Here is a 17,964-nt window from a genome sequence, read left to right as displayed (position 1 = left end):
CCGGAGATCGGGACCGCGCAGGGGTTAGTTAGCCGGGAAGGAAGACAAATCTCTGTACATGCCCAGAGACATGATCCATGTTAGATCTCGGCCTACAGTCCCTCAGGAAGGGGACTAGGTAAGAGGTGGCTCTCATCATAAAAAGTGAAAGAGGCTTGAAAGTTACTTGACCGAGGTTGTGATTCTAAACGTAACAATGCCATTCCTGTTATACTGAAGTTTTCCTGATATATGGGTCTAAAATTCCTTCCTAGAGAATATGGAAATTAAGCTAGTTGGAGAGAGACTGGCATTCCCCGGCTGTGTGTTCCTGGTGTCTGACAATGCTTCCTTTGTGTAGAGAGGCTCTGTTGACTGTCTACCTTAATAGCTGTTGGTAGCACTATTCTTTGTCACTACTTTTTTCATTCTTTTTAAAGCAGTGGCTCTCAACCTTTTTAATGCCGCGACCCCCAACCGGTCGTAGGTCGAGGACTACTCAACTGGTCGTAAGTCGAGGACTACTCAACTGGTGCAGCACCGATTGCAGAATGGGACTTTTGGCGGGCTCAGCAGGGCAGAGACAGCCTGGACAATTCCTATTGGCTTTTGAAAGCCAATAGAATTAGACTCTATTCAAGAGAGTCTATTCTATTGGCTTTCAAAAGCCAATAGAATAAAAGGGAGTAGCCCCGCTAAGGAAAAAGGGAAAAAAATGGCGGACTGCGTTTGGCGACCCCCGTGAAATGGTCGTTCGACCCCAAATGGGGTCCCGACCCACAGGTTGAAAACCACTGTTTTAAAGCCTTTATACTGGTACCAACACTGTGGCCAGTTTGATGAAGTGGTTAAAGCTCCAGGCCTAGAAAGCGGGGAGACTGTGAGTTCTAGTCCCATTTTAGGTGCAGCTGAGCAACTCTCTCCCAGCCCTAGGAGTCAGGCAATGGCAAACCATTTCTGATGGGACTTGTCCAGGCAAATTGCCAGGAGTCAATGCTGGCTTAAAGGCGTCCCTCTCTACTTAATGACCATGAGATTTGCTTAATGACTGCAGCAAAAAAGGTCATAAAAGTGGATGTGACTCACTTAACAACTGCTTCACTTAGCAATAAAAGTTCCAGTCCCAACTGTGGTTACAGGTTGAGAACTACTTATGCCAGGGACCCCCAACCCCCGGGCCACATCCCACTTGTTGGCTGCAGCCCCATTCAAAACCAGGCTGCAATGGACCTTGCATGCAAAGCTCAATTTGTGCAACCAGCGGTTGCTCACAGACTCAAAACTCCATTTGCACAAGTGGAGCTGTGCCGCTTGTGCAAATAGAGCTGTGCGTACTTGTGCGTGTGCCTGCCACTCCCCGCCGCCAGTCTGCCAAATCAGAAAGGTTAGGGACCGCTGACCTATACTTTATAAAATTTCGTAAACAGGAACTGGTTCCTGAGACATTCCCCGAAGATACACTGTTGAAAGAGTCATTCAGTTGGAACATGTACTCAGAAGAAGTCTGGTTCTTCATAAATAAAGAGATATGTCAGTCCCACTAGATAGCCCAGGCCATTAAAATCAGCTCCACAGGAAGGCTAAAACTTCCTTTATTGAGCTTGGCTCTAATACCAAAATCTTGCAAGTCTGATTGTGCTATACTTCCTCCTCCTCCCCCTTATAGTTCAGTAAATTAGGAGGCATCCATCTGAGCTGATTCTGATTGTTATCTGGCTGCCCTGGATTTAAAAAAAAAATCAGCCCTTTTGCCTCTTACAAGGTAATCTTCCTACTCTATACTATCTGTATATGAATTTTGGAACTGAGAAAGGGCTTTGTGGCTACATCCTGACTGAAATGAAGGCATTCATTGGGCAGAAGGTATAAGTATCTGTGCTGAAATCACCTGCCATATCTGTCTGGCTAGACCAGTCTCTGTGAAAGTCATTGCATGGGCTAGCCCAATAGGATTCAGCCAGAAAAGAAACTGGACAACCAGTGAAAATAGGATAGTTTACTTTAGGGGATGCAAGAGAGGTAGTGTTACACAAACAGCTCCATGTTTTCACTCATTGACAGTCTTCTCTGTCAACTTCTCTGTTCAGCATCAGTGTGACACTGTAGTTGGTTCCCAGGCTCATAAGGATTTAGGAGACCATTATGTAAACAACCAGCTGCCTGATTTCCTGTTACCAGTGAAGACGCCTGCTGTAGACAAGCTGCTTGAAAGAAAATCAGAAAATCTCCAGTTTATAACCACATGGGGACATTCTGGCTGTAAAGTTAGTTGTTGGAATTCTTGCAGCTCCATCAATTCCCTTCAGTAAAAAAGAAGCTGGTGAAATTGTGCTTGAAAAAGTGGTGCTTTGGCTTTGAGACAGTTGCCAAAGAACTCAACAATCTGCCACTGCAGCAGCTCATCTAACAGTGGGATAGATCCTGTAGATGTGTTCGCAGGACCTGAGGCTTTTGTTGAAATGACAAAACTAGCAACGTGCCAATGTGAGGCAGACTTTTTTTTCTTCTTCTGTGTATGCTTGCAACATTATAGCACAGGAGTGTATCTTGTATCAATCAATCAGAATAGAGCTGGAAGGGACCTTGGAGGTCTTCTAGTTCAACCCCCTGTTCACGCAGGAGACCTTATACCATGGGTGTCAAACTTGATTGCATCACACAATGTATCATGACATATCGCGATGGGTTTTGCCTTTGCGGAGCTGGGGTGGGCGAGGCCTGCACATCATACATCCAGCCCGCGAGCCGCTAGTTTGACACCCTTGCCCTATACCGTTTCAGACAAGTGACTGTCCAGTCTCTTCTTAAAAACCTCCAGCAATGAAGCACCCACAACTTCTGACGGCAAGCCATTCCACTGATTAATTGTTCTCACTGTTAGGAAGTTTCTCCTTAATTCCAGGTTGCTTCTCTCCGTGATTAGTTTCCATCTGTTGTTTCTTGCCCTGCCCTCTGGTACTTTGGAAAATAAGTTGACCCCCCTCCTCTTTGTGGCAACCTCTCAAATACTGAAATACTGCTATCATGTCCCCCCAGTCCTTCTTTCCTCTAGACTAGCTAAACCTAAATCCAGCAACCGTTCTTCATGTCATAACAGTGCTATGTTACTTTTGACATTTGTTAACCCCTTGACCCCCTTTCCTACTGCTTAAGCCTCTGGCCTCTGGAGCAACCCTCCTAATTTGCAAAAAGCATCTGTTTAGAATGCATTTCCCAGCCTGTTTCTTCAGCATTACTACTTCATGTCCTAACAAGAATATGCAGTCCAAATCTTGCTTCTCCGCTGTTTTGCGGGAACAAAGAGCTTCTCTCCCGCCCTCTCTAAAATTCTGGTCCTTGTGAGGCTACTTGTCATCCATGCAGCAGTCAGTCTTGACAGGCCTTGATTTGTGGTTTCTGGAGGCAGCCTCTGGTCTTAAGCCCAGAGAGAAATTAATGAGGTGAGTGGATTGTCTGTATCTGTGCGTCTTTCCTTCCCCCCCTCCCCATTGCACAGAACAAATGGAAGAGGTATTTCTTTAGTTTAGGGCAGGTTTTGTAGTGAGTTTTCCCATGACGCTCAGTTGTTTATTTCCTGCTGCTTCAGAATATTCTATAGAAAATGGAATTTCCTCTTTGGGGAAATTAGGGTGGGGGGAAGAGACCCAGAGTTTCTTAATGCTCTGGGGTCAAGAGTAGAGCTGTTAAAAAGCTGTTTTGAAAGAGAGTTGAGAGCTCTGATTGGAGTTAACTCATGAAGCAGCTTTTAATCCTGATGCTATCTGGACAGATTATATTATTATATTTTCTCTGACAAGTGTCATGAATGTTCCAATTTGGAACTTATAAACACATTTTATCTCTTTCTCAGCCTTACAAAAACCTTCCAAAGTAGACATTTTCCCCAATTAAAATTGGATCAATGTCACTCCTTGAAATGTTAACTTTATAGCCTGTACAGGCTAAATATCACACACTTTCAAATTCCTTTCATGATTGCTTGGAAATCTTCTGCCTACTTCTGATATATGATTCCTTATAGGTTGTCTGAAGAGGAACATTACCGCATTCTTTCTACTGTGACTTTCCTGTTTTCTGTTGCTCAGTCTTAAGTCGAAATAGCTGAATTTCTTCCTGTCCCCTGATTTAAACTCGCTACTGCAGATACATAATGCAATTATTTTATTTGTATTTCTGTCAAGATGTACATATAGCCTTTCACTTCTGCTTCCAAGGCACTTTACAAAAATAGAAAATCTGTACTGTAGGGAAGTGAGGGAAATGATTAAAAAATAAGAGAATAATTACCATAATATATAGTACGAATATGTAATTACATATTATCCATACACATGCACATATAAAAAAATAATCAGCCAAATGCATTGCAGGATGAGTTTTTTTAATGGAAAGATTTTACTAAGCTAGTCCAATGAAACTGGCATAAAAGATGTTTTTTGACTTTTCAATCCAGGGCCCAAAGTCACCCAGTCAGTTTCTGTGTCTAAGGGAGGATTAGAACTTGAGTCTCCCTGTTAGCAATACTTTAACTATTACATTACATTGTCTCTTGCATATGTGTGCATGATTCCAAAAAAATAATACTTTGATTTTCTACAAGAATCTGTTCCTCCTCATTACAACTGAAGCTATGAACGTCTGCTAATTACCGGTCAGGAAAATGGCTTCCTTGCACTGTTTATAGTTTCCCATAATGATACAAATCTGCTAATGGTCACCATTGTTATTATGAGGGCAGTTCTCAACATCATTGCAATTGTATCCATGGTGATCTTGTCACAGTGATTTCCTGAAATGCTGATGAATATATATAACTAGTTTCCCTGGCAGAAGGTATTCCCATTAGTTGTTCTCACATGGTAAAAGTTAAGGAAATCCTCTGGTTTATACATTTGTTGTTGCACAACAGTCTGGGTGATCACTAGGGTCAATATTAACTCAAAGGCACACATACCCACCTGTCCCCATCTCCACATACAAACACATCTTTTGACAAACTGTACAAGCATTTCAGTTGTCTGGCCTTGTATGATCCATCTATCCCATCCATCGCCAGTAAGCCATCCATCTTATCTCTTGTAACATGCCAGGAAGGAAAAGAAAAAGTGGAAGGGTAGCATAGGTCATTTTGTGTGCTATTTGCCTCTGATCTCCTCCCATTGCCCACAGATATTGACAAGTGGAAAAAAGCCTTGTCAATTTCACTTTGAAACTGATAGGAATAAAGTGCCAGTAACATGAATTCCTCTCCCCATTTCAGGATTGATGAAAATGGTATTCCTCCCCCCCCCCTACAGTGTTTTTTGGCCCTTACATTCTGCTATTCTTTCCAGATCTTTTAGAAGTATTTGATGGTGTTTTTTTATAGTTTTCATTTCTAAAAAAAAAAAAAAACCTTGAAAAATATGGAACAAATGTCATCCCTTCCCAAACTTTCCATTTCTGCAGCAGTAAAAATTCACCTTCATTCCACACAAGACAACTAAAAGAAAGTGTATATTGGGAATCATCGTAATTTGGCACTATCTACTTTGTTAAAGCATAAACGTAAACAAGTATTTTTTTTCTTATTATTAATCTCTTTCAGGTTGCCTCCTTTTTCAGGTTTATCCTTTATTTTTTCCCAGAAAAATATAGTCATTTTACATATTACAGATACTGCATTATCGTGTCTTGTGTTGTGGTGGTTTCTCTTTTGATTATCTGGTTTCTGGAAAAATAATATGGCTGGAAAAGGAAGTTCTCTCCCTTTTGCTCTGCTCAGTCTGGGATGAATTTGTTTTAGGAATCAAAAGCTGATAAGGAAAGGGAGTGCTGGGAAAAACAGAGCTGATAGAGATACAGACTTTAGAATGAAGTATTTTCTCTGGCAGATAGAATAACTGCAAGATAAATCTTGCAACTCTGAATTGAAACGGTTTCTTGGCAGACACAAACAGCAGTTGAAGTGGTGTCATCATTCTGGGTGGCATGCAGTTACAAGTGGATATTCTTTGAGGTTGAGCCCAGTATTTAAAAGAGATTTGGGAGCTAACTACAGTTTCTAAAACTGACCAAGAATATCCAGAATCAAAAGTGTGTAGATTTTGCATACACATTGAGTAGAAAAGTTGGATTTACAAAGAAATAATAAAAGTATGCCAGGGGTTTGATTTTTTTTTATATAAAGCCTAGTGTCTTGCCCATTATTATTTATTTTGATTTTAGAAGTTTCTGGAGAAATATGGCTATTTTGAGTCTGTACACCAAGTGACGGACCCAGAAGGATTCTCAGATGCCATAAAGTAAGTCTGTGACTCTCATCCTCTCCTTGCTGGTTTGAATTGAATTGGCGATACAACTTCCCAGCCTTCCATCTCTGTTTAATATCTAGTTGATCCATAACTCCCATGCCTTCTTATGCAGTCTGCTGTTAGCTTAGAGCACGCAGCTGGCCAGCTTTTAATGACAATGGGTTCTGCCCAGTGGTTTCCCTTGTATGGGCTTAGTTTCTTATGTAGAATGACCAATGCAGCAGTTTTGGCCCAGCTGGTAGATTCCTCAAATGCCAATGCTGCCATCTGGACTCAGGCCACCTTCCACTACTCTGCCTGGGTTGCTCTCTTTCTTAAATCTTTTATGTCCTTTCCCTGCTGCCAGCTTCAAGTTTTGTAGGGTTATAGTGCAAATGCTTAAAAATGGCGTGGTGGCTTAGTGGTAAAGATGCTCACCTCCATTTGGAAGGTTGAGAGTTCAATCCAACATAGCGGCAGATATTTCTCTCCTATGGTGCAAAGAAAAAATATCTGTTGTGAACTCTACTTAGGCATCAAGAAGGGTATTCGGCCAGTAAATGCTCAGCTCTACCCAGTCGTGACTTTACCCCTAATAGAGACTACAGGGTCACAAAAAGAGGAATTTATAGTGGGAAATGCTTTTGTGTTTAAAAACCAAGACCTAAATCAGTGTTTTTTTTTTTTTATTTAAACATTTATATAGCCACCCATCTTTTAACCAGTTCTGGGTGTCTCCCAATCAATCTGGCAACTTTAACATTGTGGACTTCAATTCTCAGAATTCCTCACCCAGCCATGAAATCTGCACATCTTCAAGTTGCTGAGATTGAGAAATACTGGCTTAAACAAAGGAATATTGTGCAACTTCCATCCCACTTCCTTTACTTTTACAGGGAATTTCAATGGATTTCTCACCTGCCCCTCAGTGGCACCCTGGATGCCGTCACTCTCCATCGCATGAGTCTCCCTCGCTGTGGTGTCAATGATGCAGAGAGCCACACGGTGTGGAAGGAGCGCATGGATGCCCTCTTCTCAGGAGGGAAAGCCAGGAAGAGTCGCAGGAAACGGTACTTGCATCACAGTAAGTCTGCTTGAATTTGGAAATACTGTATGCATCCTTCTCCTGGACCAGGTTGTAATTTCCAACCACTGTTTTAAGGTGGGAACTCACAACTCCAAGGAGATGTCCAGCAGCCTAGTGGAGTTTCTGAGCATCTACCCTATGACTAGTACAGATCTGGGCATAAGAGACCTTTGGAAACTCTCCACTCAATTTCTGGGAAGAATTATTGGATGGGTAATTTCTCCAAGGGAAGCTGACTTTCTCCGATGGTCTTTCAAGGAGAGGGCTCCTCCTTAGCAGCAATACTCCTGAAGAAGTCCTGTGGAAAGAGTTCCCTCCTGAGGTCTTCTCTTAATGTTCAGTAGAAATGTGGGACACCTGGGAGGGTTGCAGACCAAAGAAGAGTTGACTGTAGCAGTTGTAATAACAATAGCATTTAGACTTCTATACTGCCCCAAAGTGCTTTACAACATTCTATGGGCAGTTTATAATGTAGAAACATTGTTTGCATACTGCCCCCAACAATCTGGGTCCTCGTTTTACTGACCTCGGAAGGATGGAAGACTGAGTTAACCTTAAGCCCCGTCAGGATCGAACTCCAGGCTGTGGACAGAGTTTGCTTGCATATTGCATTTTAACCACTTGGCCACATCAGTGTAGAATGAAAGATTGTCATATGCGCATGCATACACAATACATACACAATAGAATTCTTGGCTAGATCCTAATTAAGTGTGCCACCCACTAGAAATTTTTTTCTTTATAAAGCAAATGTTCTTTCATCAGACTGAATAAGAATGAATAGAGGAAAATACAATAGATGTTCTCTATTTGCACTTAGAAAAGCATGGAGGCCAATTTACCAGATATCGCCATAGTTCAGGAAGAAATTCAGCAAGAGACCTGGACAACTAGTCTTCCAAAGCAAAGTCACCTGGAGAAAAGACCATTAAGAGGGATAATTTAGAATAACTTCCAGTCTCTCTTTCCTTTTTATTTATTCATTTATTTACTTATAAAATTTATATGGCTGCCCATCTCATATCAAGTGACTCTGGGTGGCATACAGCAAAAAAAAAAAAGTATAAAAACAATAAACATGTCAAACACAGTTATACTAAAAAAAGAAAAACCCGCACTCAAGAGATTTAATCAGCAAAAAATGTCTCCTTGCTGGAATCCTTCCAGAAAACTAAAAAAAATAGTGCTGCCTAACTAAGCCCTCAACCACTTATTCACGCTGGGAATTTCAAGTGCCAGGAATTAGGCTCTTTGCCTACTTACCAGCTTGGTTGGCTTAATAGCTTTCCTAGACAGCATAGTCAGAGAAGCTGAGAGAGCAGCTGTTTTGAAGACAAACCCCAGGAAATATATGAGTGGAAGGATTAGGCAATTGCCTGTGCAAGCCAGGCTTCAAATTGGGCCTGACAAGGCCAGAAACACCACGCTGCCGATCTCCCACCTACAAGATTTTTGTGGTTGTCTTCTCTCAGCATGAAGCAGTCCTGTTCTTTGTCACAACCGCCTGGCCTTCTTGCCCTCCTGCATTTGTGCCTGAGGATAGGCAGCTGGATTGATTCATTTATTTATTGAATTTGGAGGCTGCTCTGACTCTAAATGACTCTGAGAGGGTTATACTTTGAAGAAACACCAAATGCAGTGAAATAATAGAAAAGATAATGCACATCTAGAGAAAGCAAGGTAACGCACCAAAGAAGAACGAGAAGCAGTTTGGGTTAGTGTTTAGGGCAACAGGTGAGAAACTGGGAGATGTGAGTTCTAGTCACATCTCAGGCATAAAAGCTGGCTGAGTGATTTTGAGCCAGTCATTCTCTCTCAGCATAATCTACCTCACAGGGATGTTGTTATGGGGAAAATAGGAGGAGGAAGAAACGTTAGGTATGTTCACTGCCTTGAGTTGTTTATAAAAATAATAAAGGTGGGATAAACACGTTCTAACCTAAGGTAAAAGAAGAATGTATGTTTTTTTCCCGTCTGCGATTGCATGTGGGATTCTTTGGGGTAAGTCTATCCTATTTCTACTGCATCATCTTGTCTCAGGTGAAATATGCATCTCCCTCAACCTCTCTGCACAGGATTTAGCTTTCAGTCAGTTGATCATCACTGCCTTCTTTTGCTTTTGCTCCAATTTGTGAGAAAGTGAAACCTTTGTAAAATGGGGTAACACGAACTAGATACTGTACTTATTCTGGGGTCTAACCAATGCAGAATATAATGGAATTAAAGGTAGCCCTTGACTTAGGATCATTCACTTAGAAATCTTTCAAATTTACAGTGGTGTGGAAAAAAATCCAGTCCTCACACTTCTGACCGGTCCTTGCATTTACGACCATCACACTATCCCTTTAGTGACATGATCACAGTTTGGGTGCTTGGCAGTTGGCTTACATTTATGACTGGTTGCGGTGATCCTGCATCCTGCATGCAATCACCTAACCGCATTTGACAATGGTTTTGCTGAAAACTGGCATTTACTTCAGATTTTCAGCAAAGCTGGCCCATAGAAAGCCATTATTTCACTTAACAACCAGGGCATTTGCTTAATGACCACTGCAATAAAGGACATCAAATTGGGTTGGCCACATAGGTGATCCCATTTATAACTATTACAACTTAAGACCATTATGGTCATCATTTGAGGACTACCTGTAAGCTTCCTTTAGTATGACAGAAGACAGGGCAGTAGGTCTAAGAACAACCAGATTTGGTAGCAAACTACTGAATAATTAGTTTAAAAATAATGTAGGAAGCTTTAGAAAGATTTTACAAACAAATGGTGGCAATTGGAATTGGAGCTTGCTCTAAGCAAGTTAAAAAATAGTGGCTGCTTTTTGCCATGAAAAGCAATACCACAAGAAAACTTTGCCCCTGCGTAAATGATTTTTGCCTTCCTTCGAGGAACACACCTATAATTTGAGTCTGAGAACCCTGAGGCTCATTTTGCAAGGCTTGAGTCATGTTTTTTCCCCCCTTAAAAGTCTTAATTGCAGCTGTCATTCGTACCTTTCACTTTGTGGGGAAATAAACAGCTTTGCACCCATCCCAAAGGCAGGTGTGTTTTTTCGGGCCTGTTGAAACTGGGACGTGTATTTTGCTTCTAGAAGTTGAGCATCAGAAGTTAGGCTCTTATAAAATAGTTGATCTTGTTATTAGTTGATGCCCGTTAGGACAGACTTTTGTTATGGTTTTTACTTGAGCCTCTGGAGATAGAAAGAGTAGCTCTATTCATAAATCATAAACTCATCAGTCCCATTTAGCTTAACAGTTTGTCTAGAAACAGTTGGACATTCGCTTCAGTGAATTCTGTAGGTCTAGAAAACTGGAATAAAGTAAACCAGGTTTAAATTAATCAAGCCTGAATTCTCACTCAACCTGATCGCCAAAACAATCCATTTCCTGCATTTGCATAATTCATGCTTGGTTTCAAAACACACTAAGCCACAAACAAGCTATCATGTTTGGCTTTAATCACATTTAGCCTGCTCTTGAATACATGTTTCTTCCAAGCCAGGTTTAGAATGCTTTATGTGAAAACAGCCTAAAAGTGCCATGGAAAACACAATTGGTGGGTGCCTCAGAGCAAATCTGGCTGTTGGATCTTGGAGAGTGTCCAGCTTTGGCAAGTCTACAGTAGGTCCAGAACTGAACAGCAATGGCTGCAGGGCAGCTGTGTATCCCTCTTCACAGAGGGTGATCCTCTGTTAGGAAAGAATAATTGTAGCTCAAGGATGAACTGTGGTGTCCTTGGTGCTCTCTGAGCTTGGCTGTTTTCTTCCAGACATTTTAGCACCAAAGTAGACAACACCATAACACTAGAAGGGAATGGGGTTTGCTCTTTTTTTGTACACTAGTGGCTAGCCCTGTAAGTGTTGGTGGAGTGTTGTTGTTGGCTGCTTGTTTAGTCTGTTGTTTATTGTTAGCTTGTTTGTCTGACTTGGTAGTTCCTTGATTGAGATATTGTTCACTTCTTGATTATTTGTCTAGCGCTAATCTTGCTGTTAACCCCTGCTTACCTTGGTGTTGATTGCTGGTGAGATGTTTGGGTCTTTTTGTTTCCTTTTTGGCTTTTTGACTGTCTCTTTTGAATGTAGTATGTAGATGTTGTTTATCTCTATGTGTTTGTTGATGGCTGATTTGTCTGAGGATCAGTCTTCCTCTGTGATGATCCTCCACTTGAAGGCTTGTCAGAATAGTCCTTTGAGGGTATTCTTTAAGGGAAGTCTTACTGGAGCAAATCAAGTTCTTATAATCAATTATAAGGAAGGAGAGTAGGAGCTTTGAAGTTGTCCCTTTGAAGTTGCCCTTTTATGGCATAGCTGGCTCAGGAATTCTGGGAGTTGAAGTCCACAAGTCATAAAAGGGCCATAGTTTCCTACCCCGATCTATGGTAAGCATGGGAACACAGGAGGAATCTCTCAAATCATCCTCCCTCAAAATAACTAGGTTTTAATTGCTTTCCTCAACCAGTTGGGTCAAGAGGAATCTCTCAGGGGAGGGATGCCATTCCAGGGGTATGTATACAGTGGAGAAAGAGTCACTTCTGAGAACCCTGTAGATGACATTTGTTAAGAGAGGGAACCCACAAGAAGTCTACTATTCTCAATTTAATCGGGTGGGAGCATATGGTCCCATAGAGGTAATGGTTGAAGCTTGGTCTGTAGCCCTCATTACTTGAATGCTGACAAGGGATAATAGGGGTTATATTCCCAAACCTCCAGTCAGTATGAGATTTTGGAAGGCATACGGGCATACTCTAAAACATAGCATTTGTTAAGATTTGTTACAACCAAGCTGCGTTTTTTTACCCTGATCAAAATTTATACTCCAAGCTATTTTGCAGTTCATAGTGTCCTTAATCTTTTCTCCCTGGGGCTTCGTGGGTATGGCAGATGTAGGGTTGGATGATCTATTAGAATAATTGGAGAGGGGAAGATTGACATCTTGGCCCCCAAATGATGGCCTGTGAGGCTCCTTCAATCACTAAGATGAGCTCACTCTTTTTCCTGTGCCCAAAGCAGGAAGCAGCTCTTTGAGGAATAGAACTGTCTTTTCTCTTAGAAAGGAAATGCTTTCAAGAATCTAATGGCTGAAGTCAGTATCCTTTCGTTTACCGGGAGAATCACAGCAGGCTGCCGAATGTGGAGCCCTTTTTGACTGATACAGAATGTCAGTCTGAAGTCAACTCACTCCCTCAGAGTCCTAGAATCCTCTAGATACAAATTCCTGGGATCAAGCAAACTACTTGTATATTCTCACTTGCTCTAAACTGAGGAAATAATTTTTTTAAGGGCTAGATACACTAGCGCTTCTGAATGGGAGGTATGCCCACATTCCTGTATCCCATTGTAGGAATAATCACAGCTTATTGTAAGAAAATAAAACCTATTTTCACTGCCCCAAAGCCATCCATTAGCTGAAAAGGCAAGAAACAAAGTAGCTAAAGATTGCTAAAAGTGCACTGGTCCAAAACAAAGAACTGAAACTGATCAACCTGGCAAAGGAAATTAAAAAGACAAAAACCCCATGCCCATACTTTCCTTCACCCACAAAAGGACTAGCTAGACACCTCATACAGGGCAAAGAAAGAAGCCCACAGTTATAGAAAATAACACATAGAATTGCCATCTGGCCATAAAGCACCGGAAGGCAAGACAAGAAACAATGGATGGAAACTAATCAAGGAGAAAAACTACCTAGAACTAAGGAGAAATTTCCTGACACTGAGAACAATAAACCAGTGGGATGACTTGCCTTCAAAAGTTGTGGATTCGCCATTACTGGAAGCTTTTAAGAAGAGATTAGACAACCATTTGTCTGAAATGGCATAAGGTTTCCTGCCTGAGCAGAGGGTCAGACTGGAAGACCTCCAAGGTCCCTTCCAACTCTGTTATTCTATTATATTAGCATGACTCAGAATTGGAGGAGGAAGTTACCAAGCCCATCTTAGCCTGACATTTGGATTGTGTCATATGTGGTGAAAATGACAATGTGAGTCCTGCTAAAGAGAAGGGTTACTAATGTTAGAGAATAAATTTCTTCAGCCATAAGGAATTGGGGCAGTAGGAATTTTATGAGGAAATTACAACTGGAGAGACAGACAACATTTGGATGTTGGTGTCCTTGACTATTCAAACGGCACCTATGAACACCCCATTTAGTTTGAATAAAACCCTAAGCCAGTGGTCTTCAAACTTGGCTGCTTTAAGACTTGTGGACTTCAACTCCCAGAATTCCTCAGCCAGCTATGTTATGCTGGCTGAGGAATTCTGGGAATTGAAGTCCACAAGTCTTAAAGCGGCCAAGTTTGAAGACCCCTGTCCTAAGCATAATTCATGCCCTTAGCCCTTCGTCACTTTGTCTTCTTTGTAATTGAATTGTGGGCTCTAATTAATAATTTTCATTTTCACTTGAATTTCATTTAGTGGTTTCCTGCAGAAAATCACAGAATCAGTACACACACACACACACACACACACACACACACACACACACAAGTTACTGTTGGGGGAGAATGAATTTCAGTTGTATTTCTTAAATTTCTGCTTTCTTCTAACTCTGTGGCTGTTTGCATATTTCTTTCAAACATTTGCTTGGAAGATGCTGAGAACGTGCTCTTGTTATTGTTGTTGATGTGCCTTTAACAAGGAACAGGGTGCTGGAAACAATAATCTCATGTCTAATTGTTTTTTTCTGATCTTCCCTCCACTAATTTCTCCCCCCCCCAAATCTCATCTTTGTAGGTGGCAAGTGGTATAAACGACACTTGACTTACCGGCTAATCAACTGGCCTTGGTATCTGCCAGAGCAGCAGGTCCGTCTGGCAGCGAAAGCCGCTTTTGAGCTCTGGAGCAACGTCTCTTCCTTGGTTTTTTGGGAAGTAGCAGAAGAGCCTGCAGATATTCGGCTGACGTTCTTCTACGGGGATCACAATGATGGAGTTGAGAATGCCTTTGATGGTCCAGGTGTTGATTTGTTATGTCTTACCTCATAAGCATCCTTTGTTTATAAGAGCATATTGGTCCAGAGTTCTGATTTCATGCATCTTCTGTCATGGGGTTCCTACTGTTTCTGAAGTCACCCCCAACAAGTCAAGAATTTAAAAAGAAATATGTGACCAAGATATTTGGGCTTGGAGAGAGGCAGAGAGAAGGCTGGTAGTGCAGAAGTTAGCTTTGCCCATCCCGATGTGTTCCATATATGTAGAAAATACTGTTTTCTAGATAATCTGGTTTTGCTGTACACTTCCAAGACACTCATTTATAGGGGTGTCTGACCAATATTGCAAATAAAATATATTTGCAGTCAAACTGATTGAAGACTTGAAATTTTGATCCTAAGTTTGAGGAGCTTCATAGCTTATTACAGTGGTGGCGAACCTATGGCACGTGTGCCAGAGGCGGCACTCAGAGCCCTCTCTGTGGGCACATGCTCCACCGCTGCCAGCAACTTGCGCAGGTCCGTTAGGCCACCGGCCCCACAGGTGTCCCCCCCATGAGCAACATCGAGAAGGCCGTGCCCCCCCAGCCATGCCCCCCAGTCTGCCATGACAACCACAGCCACACCCACCCAGTGGGCCACACCCACCCAGTGGGCCACGCCTATCCAGTGGGCCACGCCCCCATGCCCCCCCACCCGAGGCCACAACAATGCTGATGCAGCCCTGGCATTTTGTGATAAATAAGTGGGGTTTGGGTTGTGGATTGGGCGCTCGGTCTCTAAAAGGTTTGCCATCACTGGCTTATGGGATTCTTCTACATGGGATCTGTGCAACCTTCAAAATGAGCTTTGCTCTGGTGTGCAGAACTCTTCCTCCTTCTCTTCATCTTTATTTGGTAACTAAGCAACTATCAAAAATGATCTTAATTTTTAACATCTGCAGTGCTGAAGTCCTACAGCAGATTTTTTTAAAAGAGCCCCCCCTTTTTTCCTGGCCTTCAATCACTCCAGCAGGTCTTTTAAGAGGAAAGGTGGCTTGGTGGCTTTTCAATTTCCTCCCCATAGGAATTATTTAGATTTTTCCCCCCAATACAATTCAAAAAAGCACACAGTATTAAAGTAAAAACTTGGCAGCCAGGATGAAAGCCATTTGTTTTATGTCTCTTTTGCATGGAATGAGGATGAAAGCTTCTTTTTTCTCCACTGCAGCAACTTAGGGCCAGGCAGTGATCCTCCTACTTTTAGCAGTTGGCATTAATAAAGATGATCATAGAAGAAGCATCAGCCGTATGGAATGCTCTGATGGAGGGAGCTGACTGACTTCCATAGCTAAACATAAATACATGTAGTCCTTGACTTATGACCACAACTGAGCCCAAATTTTCTGTCGCTAAGCAAAACAGTTATTGAGTTTTGCCCCATTTTACAACCTTTCTTGCCACAGTTGTTAAGTGAATTATTGCAGCTGTTAAGTTAGTAACGTGGTTGTTAAGTGAATCTGGCTTCCCCCTTGACTTGCTTGTCAGAAAGTCACAAAAGAGGTTCACATGACCCTGGGACACCACAACCATCATAGATATGAGCCAGTTGCCAAGCATCCAAATTTTGATCACATGACCATAGGGATGCTACAGTGGTTGTAAGTGTGAAAAAGGGTCATCAGTCACTTTTTTTAATGCCACTGTAACTTTGAACGGTCCCTAAACGAATGGTTGTAAGTCGAGGACTACCCATATGTTCAATCTGATCTGGGATCTGATTTCTCCTTCTCTTTCCTTAGGGGGTGCTCTGGCACATGCCTTCTTCCCACGCCGTGGCGAGGCCCATTTTGACAATGCCGAGAGATGGTCCCTGGACAGTGGGAAAGGCCGTAACCTCTTTGTGGTGATGGCCCATGAAATTGGTCATACGCTGGGCCTGGAACACTCCCCCGTATCCAATGCTCTTATGTCCCCTTACTACAAGAAGCTGGGCAAGGGTTTTGTCCTGAACTGGGATGATGTTCTTGCCATTCAGAATTTATACGGTAAATAGAACTTAATTCCTCAAGAGTAAAACTTTCTCAAGGTAAAGTTGGTATGACCAGTGCTTTTTTTCTAAAAAAAAAAAAAAAAAAAAAAGGTGCCAGAACTCACACATGTTATACAACCCGCCTTGCCTACCCTACAAAGTTCCATCCAAAAAAGGTGCCGGAACTCCGTTCTGGGCATTCTATGAGAAAAAAAAGCCCTGGGTATGACCATATCTTCAAATAGGTCTCTCTTCTCTGTGACAGCACCTCAAATATTGGAAGACTCACCTAGCAGTTTGTAGGCATGCAAATGCAAGTAGATTAATAGGTACCACTTTGCTGGCCACATCACCAGAGAAAATGTCTTTGAACAATGCTGGCTCCCTTGGCCAAGAAACAGAGTCAGACATGACTAGACAGGGAAAGCTTTATTTTTACCTTTGCTATTATGTCATCCCTAGTCCTTCTCTTAGTTAGACAAGACATACCCAGTTCCTGCAACCGTTCATTGTTATGTTTTAGTCTCCAGTCCCCTAATCACTCTTGTTGTCTACTCTGCATGCTTTTGCAACTTTGGAACCAGTTGGAGTGAATGAGACTCTAAAAAGAGTGCAGAGTGGTCATGTGGCCGGCCTGGCTGTATGCCAGGCACATGGAACACTGTTACCTTCCCACTGAAGTGGTACCTATTAATATACTTGCATTTGCGTGCTTTCAAATTGCTAGGTGGGTCTTCCAATATTTATGGGGCTGTTGCAGAGAAGATAGGGTCCATCTATTCTCCAAAGCACCTGAGGGCAGGACAAGAAGTTACAAATGGAAGTTTATCAAAGAGAAATCCAACCTAAAATTAAGGAGAAATTTCCTTTCAGTGAGAACAATTAATCAGTGGAATGGGTTTGCCTACAGAAGATATGAGTGCTCCATCGCTGGTGGTTTTAAAGAAGAAACTGGACAACCATTTGTCCCGAATAGTATAGAGTCTTCTACTCAAGCAGGTGGATGGACTAGAAGACCTCCAAGGTCCCTTCCAACTATTATTCTATAATTTTGGAGTAGAGGAATTGCTTAGCCCTTTCAGAATGGCTGCTGTTCCAGTTGAAACTGCTATTGCAATTTCACTTTCTGCTTTACAGATGTTACTTTGCCATCTTTCCACCCAACTACCCAATATTCAGGGATGTGTGACTCTTATATAACGCTGTGCTGCCTGGTCGTTATGTTTATGACACTGGGAAGCTAGGAAATTTTAGGAATCAGCTTTTTTAATTGCATCAGGCTGTTCTTCGGAGAATGTCATAGAATGGATCCCAGTTGATAAAAAGCATCCGTGAAAGAGACCCAAAGCAAGATGGATTGAGAACATCAGCAAGTACTGCAGGCCCAGTTGGCAAAAGAAAGCTCAGGACTTTAGTGGTTGGAAACATGCGGAAGAGGCCTTCATTCTGTAGTGGATAGACAATGGCTAAAAATGAATGATGAATGAATGAATTCTTCAGAGAACCACGGGGAGCTTATAATTTGTCCTTTTCCACCCCTGCTTCCTTTTATTTATGCAGTGAGAAAATGACTGGCCCAAAATTATGCCACTACCCTGCCTGCAGCTCTTGCCCGGTTTCCAGAGATCATTCTCACATACTATTACAGCCACTGACTGACCTTAAGTAGAGTTTTTGTCC

At 42.1% G+C, this 17,964-nt stretch overlaps 1 protein-coding gene across 2 annotated transcripts in view; it reads left to right on the top strand.

Moving 5' to 3' along the window:
* The window catches only part of MMP28 (matrix metallopeptidase 28), a 29,540-nt gene that overhangs the window by 315 nt on the left and 11,261 nt on the right, over positions 1 to 17,964 (top strand). The window contains exons 2-5 of one of the 2 annotated variants that reach the window (XM_039334618.1): positions 6,187 to 6,263; positions 7,148 to 7,335; positions 14,079 to 14,300; positions 16,055 to 16,300. In XM_039334618.1, the coding sequence (XP_039190552.1) occupies positions 6,187 to 6,263; positions 7,148 to 7,335; positions 14,079 to 14,300; positions 16,055 to 16,300 (733 nt within the window). The remainder of the gene's footprint in view (positions 1 to 6,186; positions 6,264 to 7,147; positions 7,336 to 14,078; positions 14,301 to 16,054; positions 16,301 to 17,964) is intronic. The other variant, XM_039334619.1, reaches the window with a different exon arrangement.

Source organism: Crotalus tigris, unplaced genomic scaffold (genome assembly GCF_016545835.1).
Source record: "Crotalus tigris isolate CLP2741 ecotype Arizona unplaced genomic scaffold, ASM1654583v1 scf7180000017632.1879674, whole genome shotgun sequence".
NCBI lineage: Eukaryota > Metazoa > Chordata > Lepidosauria > Squamata > Viperidae > Crotalus > Crotalus tigris.
Note: the sequence above shows the minus strand (reverse complement) of the source record. Positions and strands in the feature narration are given on the sequence as shown.